Source organism: Synchiropus splendidus, chromosome 5 (assembly GCF_027744825.2).
Source record: "Synchiropus splendidus isolate RoL2022-P1 chromosome 5, RoL_Sspl_1.0, whole genome shotgun sequence".
NCBI lineage: Eukaryota > Metazoa > Chordata > Actinopteri > Syngnathiformes > Callionymidae > Synchiropus > Synchiropus splendidus.
In genome coordinates, this window is record NC_071338.1 from 17200272 (window position 1) to 17207014 (window position 6743).

The 6743-nt window shown below is 43.8% G+C and overlaps 1 protein-coding gene across 1 annotated transcript; it reads right to left on the minus strand.

The window, feature by feature from the left end:
* Positions 1-580: 580 nt before the first annotated feature.
* sult5a1 (sulfotransferase family 5A, member 1) lies at positions 581-2390 on the minus strand. The gene is made up of 6 exons (XM_053866670.1): positions 2200-2390; positions 1892-2103; positions 1697-1823; positions 1529-1626; positions 1225-1405; positions 581-968 (listed from the first exon to the last, which is right to left on the minus strand). The coding sequence occupies exons 1-6, from the start codon at positions 2336-2338 to the stop codon at positions 841-843; spliced, it is 885 nt and encodes a 294-aa protein (XP_053722645.1). The 5' UTR covers positions 2339-2390; the 3' UTR covers positions 581-840.
* Between the last annotated feature and the right edge of the window lie 4353 nt (positions 2391-6743).

Sequence of the window (6743 nt, forward strand, 5' to 3'; positions counted from 1 at the left end):
CTCGAGTGCTACAACACTACCTGGAACTGGTCAATTCTCTGTGATTCTTACCGACCACCCTGCTGCAGATACTCATCCTCTGAGTCAGGTAAAGAAGCACGGTATGTGCCAGCAAGCCTGACAACCTGTCAAGGAAATGATGTCTGCCGACACTCACCGTGGACGACTAGGGCCACTTTATAAGGCGGCATGACAAGTGTCTCGGGTCTGACCGACTGTTCACACATTACAGAGTCAGTCATGGTGGGCCCAGCTCTCGCACCTTGCAAGGTGTAGACCACAGAGCTGCCATGCGACCACAAGTTAGTGTGACACACCAGAAACAGCCAGGTTGTGCGGTGCAGGGATCCCGCCACAGATGACACCTGCTCCAGTAGCCACACCGACACGGCGTGTCTTCATGTCACATCCAGCTGCCATTCATACAACATAGCCTCAGACAGTGTAACTGTACTGGTGTGATAGTTTAGCGGCATCAGATATTAATGACCTGGCAGTAAATGTTAGAGACTTTTTTTTTTTTGGTTGTCATCTGAACTTTATATAGAAGCTTATTCATTTCTAATATGCAGATCATATATTTGGAATAAGTCATTCATTAGGAACATATTGCAGAGGGCGTTAATATATTTAGATATCGAACGTGAGCTAAAATTTAAGTACTGAAAATGACATATGTTTTGAAAATTAAAATTTAACAATAGAAAAAATGTGGAGGACAAGAAGAAAGGAGTCATAGAAACAAACAAAAACATATCTGTCTAATCATCCAATCCAGAAAAGAGTCGATTTCAAGGTCAAATGAAACTTTGCTTTAAACAAGAGCAACTTAAATGAGTGCTACTCAGGCCCCTCTTCCTTCTCCCAAATAAACTCCAAACTGCAGCCTTCCATCTTGCTCTTCATGACAGAGTCAAAGTGTTGAGTCTGATCTTCTGAGAAGTGGTTTTTCCAGTCGCCCACTTCACCTACAACAGCAGAGAAAATGAAGAGGGTTGTCTCAAATGTTATTATTGAATATTGGGTTTTGACATTGAAATCCCATTTTTTTGCATGCTCAACACCTATGAAAATAGCAATATTATTATTATTAGAGAAAATAATATTACTGAAAATGTCATTGTTTGTCCATTTAAACTCCATCTTCTTCTAATAGTTAAAACACAGAATTATGTTCTTTGAAAACTGTCAACTAAATTCTCTTTTTTGCACAGATAAACTTGCCTTTCCTCATGAAGCAGCCTTTCTTGTGGTCCATTATTTGCCCATCAATGAGTGTGTAGTTGGTCATCTTGTTGTCTTTCATGCTGGAGAAGCGGCTGTGCCTCACGCAGTTGCGCACCTCTTCGTCCAGCAGGTGTCGCTGGAGGAACGAGCTGACCTTTTTGATGGAGCCGTGAAGGTCCTGGCAGGAAGATTCATATGAGAATGAAGGGTCAGAATAATAAAGCTTTATTCTACAGCGATATTTAACATTTAATATTGAATTTTGAGCCTAGTTGTTTTGGTTTCCATCCCAGATCCTTACTCTGGACATGTCCTCATAGGTGATGTGAAGCAGGTTGCTCATTGTTGCCACTTGGCTTGTCCACCCTTTGACATGGTCAAACCACGACCCAAAATGCACTGTAAAAAAATGATATCAGTGAAACATAATGCAGCTCTTCTTAAATAAGCCTATTTTTTTCTGACTCACAGGTGCCGTCCAGGAACCGAATCAAGAAGTCTTGAAATGATCCCACCTCAGGCAGGAACCTGGCAACCTTGTGGAAGTGGTAAAAAGAAGCTGCCACATCTTTGGGGTTTCTGCTCACGTAAATGACCTAAGAGGCGACAGGTCAAGGTGACACACAGCTGCATTATGGTCCAACTGGACACAGTAAATACTGACTCTTGCGTTGGAGCCCTGGAGGACGGGGCCCAGGAGGTGATGTGGTAAGTGAGAGGTAATAACTCGAGGTTCCGCAGGTGAAGATTCCAAAACAGCAGCACAGTAATGTTGCTCCAACCACGGCGCCCGGGCCCAGTTCGGGACCGTCTGTGACACTTGTGGGTCTCCTCTGTTTAGAATGAGAGTCACAATCTGCTGCATCCAGGTGGTGCCTGTGTGAGGGGAGAGGACAAACTGGACATGACAACAGTGCTCATTCACTCCCCTGCAATAGTATAGTACTGCACACATACACACGTTAGTCTCACCTGACTTGGGGTAGGTGACTATTACAATGTCTGAGTCCTGAAAGGGGAACTTGAGGGCGAGCTGCAGAGAGGTTTGGGTGTGCAGGTGTCCAGGGAATGAAATCCCACGAAAGGTCTCAGTGACATCCAATCTGGCCATATCTGACTCACTCAAGTGTGTTTGCAGCGACGGCGTCGACAGTCTGAAACCGCATCTGCACGGCAAGAGCAGTAACCGTGATAAAGAGGAAATGCAGCTGAATATGTCAGCACGCCTCTATTGCGGTACCTATTGAGAAAACTCTCCGTTGACTTGTGTTGTTTGCCCATAGTGAGAAGAACGGTATTTCAGAAAATGTTGAGGTGAAGGTGAAAGAAATTGGACAAACATTGCACACAGCATGAAATCACAAACAGTCAAATACAATTATGTGAATGGACTAGATAAAATTCAGTTATAGACGTGTGGTTGGAAATATGTAGGCCATGTGTTGTGGTTACTGCTCTTTCATATACCTCTCTCTCTCTCTCTCTCTCTCTCTCTATATATATATATATATATATATATATATATATATATATAGTCATTCATTCATTCTATTCTACAGCAAACCCATTTGTTCACATCACATTACAATCCAACAACTGTATCATGGTGTTTTCTTTAAGTTGTTTTTTTTTTTTTTTACTGAGAACGTTGTGTTCTGCTCTTTGATCTTTGTGGCTTCTGAGATACTCTCATCACTGAGCTCAAAATGCAGGCCATGACATCCGACTTTACAAAGGTTCCTGTCCAATAAAGCAACAACAGACCTGTAACTTCTCCATCTCAGTTTAGTCCTGTGGTCTCCAGGGCACAATGAAGGAGGCAATATAGATGACATAAACCTCAGCCACTTTAATATTAGTGTTTATCTCACATTGTCTTATTGTCCTGTCATCCACTGAACATGCAACACACATGCAACCCTATAATAAAATAGGCAATAACATTGAGCAGTCAATTTGAGTAGTCAATTTCTCAATGTCTGAAGTGTTCTGTATTATAAGGAGTATTAAACGGTAAATCTTTTTTTTTTTTTCTTACAAAACCACATATCATTTTCAGTTTTTTTTCATGTTCATAGTTCGTCATTATTTAAAAAACACTTGGTTTTCTCAGATGTATCCAATGTTTTCTGCTCATTCTACATCAGGATTACACTTATAAAAACAAAGCTTTGTTTTCTCAGGCTAAACTTTCCCTCCATATGTTTTCCATTATCTTATTGTGGTATACAGTAATGTTGGTCAAATTTAAAATTTGCTCAGGTTTTGCTGCAACAACAGTCTTGTGTACACACACAAAAAAGGAGAAGGAAGTAAAAAAAAGTATCTGAACTTGTAAGGGGAACCAAACCATCCACCACTAGTGCGGTGTAATTTCTAAAATGATGGCACTTGACTATAGGGTGCCATATATAAAATGTAGACACCAAAGTTTTCCTCAATTTAGCATTAAGGTAAATCTTAGACCCAAATTTACATACAAATGTTATATCTATAATCTAATCCCAAATGTAAAATATCACATTCACATGTGGCAGTTAAATCTCGAAAGCAAACATGAAAAATTGTCCTCAGTTGCAGAACTCACAAGGTGCCAGTCTCTGCTCTAACTTTTAACTTCATGTATACAACCACGTGTTCAACCTTTTTGTTACTTTCCTTGCTCCCTAGCAGGGACATGGCGCTCTCATACGGCAGGAAGTACTTGGAAGCACAGAGGAAGAGTTCAAAATACAGTTCTAATAAGAATAATAACCAACAAGTTCCAGTAGAGGGAGACAAAGTCCATCAACTACTGTAATACTGTAGTAATGATAATAGAACAAGTCGGGAGGGGCTCGAGACACATTGTTAGCAGTCGATCGCAATGACAATAATGTCGCTGCTTTAAATGCAATTTTTAATTGTGCATTATTTAAACTACTCACACATTCGATGAGTTATCAGATTTACTTTCTTTCTTTTAAAGCTGCATTTTTTTCCTTTTTTTTTCTTATGATGTGCTTAACTTTCTCACACGTTTCCTTTTCAAACTCCGGCAGATGAGGAGTTGAAAGGATCGCTCCTCAGCACAGAAGATGAAGAAATGCAGGGTCGCCAATGTTGAAATAGTTCGATCAGCTGACTTTATTGGTCACACAACTTATTTTTAGCCTTTATTTTGAAATGACCCATGAGGTTGACTTCAAACTTTCTCTAGTTCAGAGCTCTAGTTCAAATCTAGACCAGTGGAATAGTGGTCAACCTAAGGGACAATATTATTATAAACGTATCGACATCCAGATTCAATGTGCATCATTTTCAAAAGGCCTTTATTTTGAAATGACACAGAGATGCTCTATTTCGAGTCTAGACCAGTGGAATAGTGGTCAACCTAAAGAATTCTCCAAAATATCATTATAAATATGTACACATCCACATTCAATAAGATGGATTTTCAAAAGGCCTTTACTTAGAAAAGACACATAAAATTGAGTTCTAACTTCCCGGTTGTCTTTCACGGGACTAATGAGTTGGATTTTCTAAAACAATAAGATATATTTCAGAGCCTTTTACGTTCAAATCAGCTTTGTTTTCGCTGTACCGTAATATGCATTACACGAGCAGTGTGGAATAGTGTGTGTCAAGATTATAAGGCGCTGATTGATTCATGTGTGTACATGTCCATGGCAGACCAGGGGGTCGATCACCAAGTCATTGATGGAACCAACACCCCTGCACTCTACTTCTCACCTTCAACTGGAAATTTACAAGTCGGTGAAACATTAAACATAACAAAAAAAGGAAATATAGTTGTGCTTTACTTGGACTGTCATTATTACTACTGAAGAAGTTACGTTTCACCTCTGACAGGTGTAAATGTTGCTTTAAAAGTTGGATGAAGAGGTGCACATTACTGAATGTAGGTTGTCATAAAGGTTGACTGCAAACAATGATCCACAATGTGGGCGAGGGGTAGGCAGCCTGGAGGAGTGACTCGGCCATTTAGAAGCAATATACATGATCATCAAAAGTGTGATGGCAATTTGACATGCAGTCTTACAATCACCTTCACCTTCACCTTCTTCTGCCGCTTATCCGGGGTCGGGTCGCGGAGGCAGCATTCGGAGCAGGGAAGCCCAAACTTCCTGGTCCGCACAAACCTCCTCCAGCCATTCCCGGGGGATCCTGAGGCGTTCCCAGGCCAGACCGGAGACATAATCTCTCCAGCAAGTCCTGGGTCTTCCCCGGGGTCTCCTTCCGGTAGGACATGCCCGGAACACCTCCCCAGGGAGGCGTCCAGGGGGCATCCGGATCAGATGCCCGAGCCACCTCAGCTGGTTCCTCTCGATGTGGAGGAGCAGCGGCTCCACCCCGAGCTCCTCCCGGATGACCGAACTCCTCACCCTATCTCTGTAAGGGTGTGCCCAGCCACCCTGCGGAGGAAACTCATCTCAGCCGCTTGTATCCGCGATCTCATCCTTTCGGTCATGACCCAAAGCTCGTGACCATAGGTGAGGGTGGGAACGTAGATCGATCGGTAAATCGAGAGCTTCGTCTTGTGACTCAGCTCCTTCTTCACCACGACGGTCCGATACAGCGACCGCATCACTGCTGCCGCTGCACCAACCCGTCTATCAATCTCACGCTCCCTTTTTCCCTCACTCGAGAACAAGACCCCGAGATACTTAAACTCCGCCACTTGAGGCAAGAACTCTCCACCAACCTGGAGAGAGCAAACCACCGTGTTCCGGTCGAGAACCATGGCCTCAGACTTGGAGGTGCTGATCCTCATCCCGGCCGCTTCACACTCGGCTGCAAACCGACCCAGCGCATGCTGAAGGTCCCGGTCCGATGAGGCCAGCAGAACAACATCGTCCGCAAGTTCCCGAACCGGATCCCCTCCGACCCCTGGCTACGCCTAGAAATTCTGTCCATAAAAGTGATGAACAGAACCGGTGACAAAGGGCAGCCCTGGCGGAGACCAACATGCACCGGGAACAGGTCTGATTTACTGCCGGCAATGCGAACCATGCTCCTGCTCCGGTCATACAAGGAGCGGACAGCCCCTAGCAGAGGGTCCCGCACCCCATATTCCCGGAGCACCCCCCACAGGACATCGCGAGGGACACGGTCGAACGCCTTCTCCAAATCCACAAAGCACATGTGGACTGGTTGGGCGAACTCCCATGAACCCTCGAGCACCCGATGGAGGGTATAGAGCTGGTCCAGTGTTCCACGACCGGGACGAAAACCACACTGTTCCTCCTGGATCTGAGGTTCGACTATTGGCCGAAGTCTCCTCTCTAGTACCCTGGAATAGACCTTTCCAGGGAGGCTGAGGAGTGTGATCCCCCTATAGTTGGAACACACCCTCCTCTTACAATTAAAAGAGTAAACATATGGCAATATTTGTTTATTAGGATCAAACAGGGGACACAGCCCAGGTTGTTGGCCTGCTCAGGAGCAGGAGAGCTGCAAAGAGCAAGTCACCATAGTAACACATTCAAGTTTAATCAGTCTTGGATAAAGGGGAA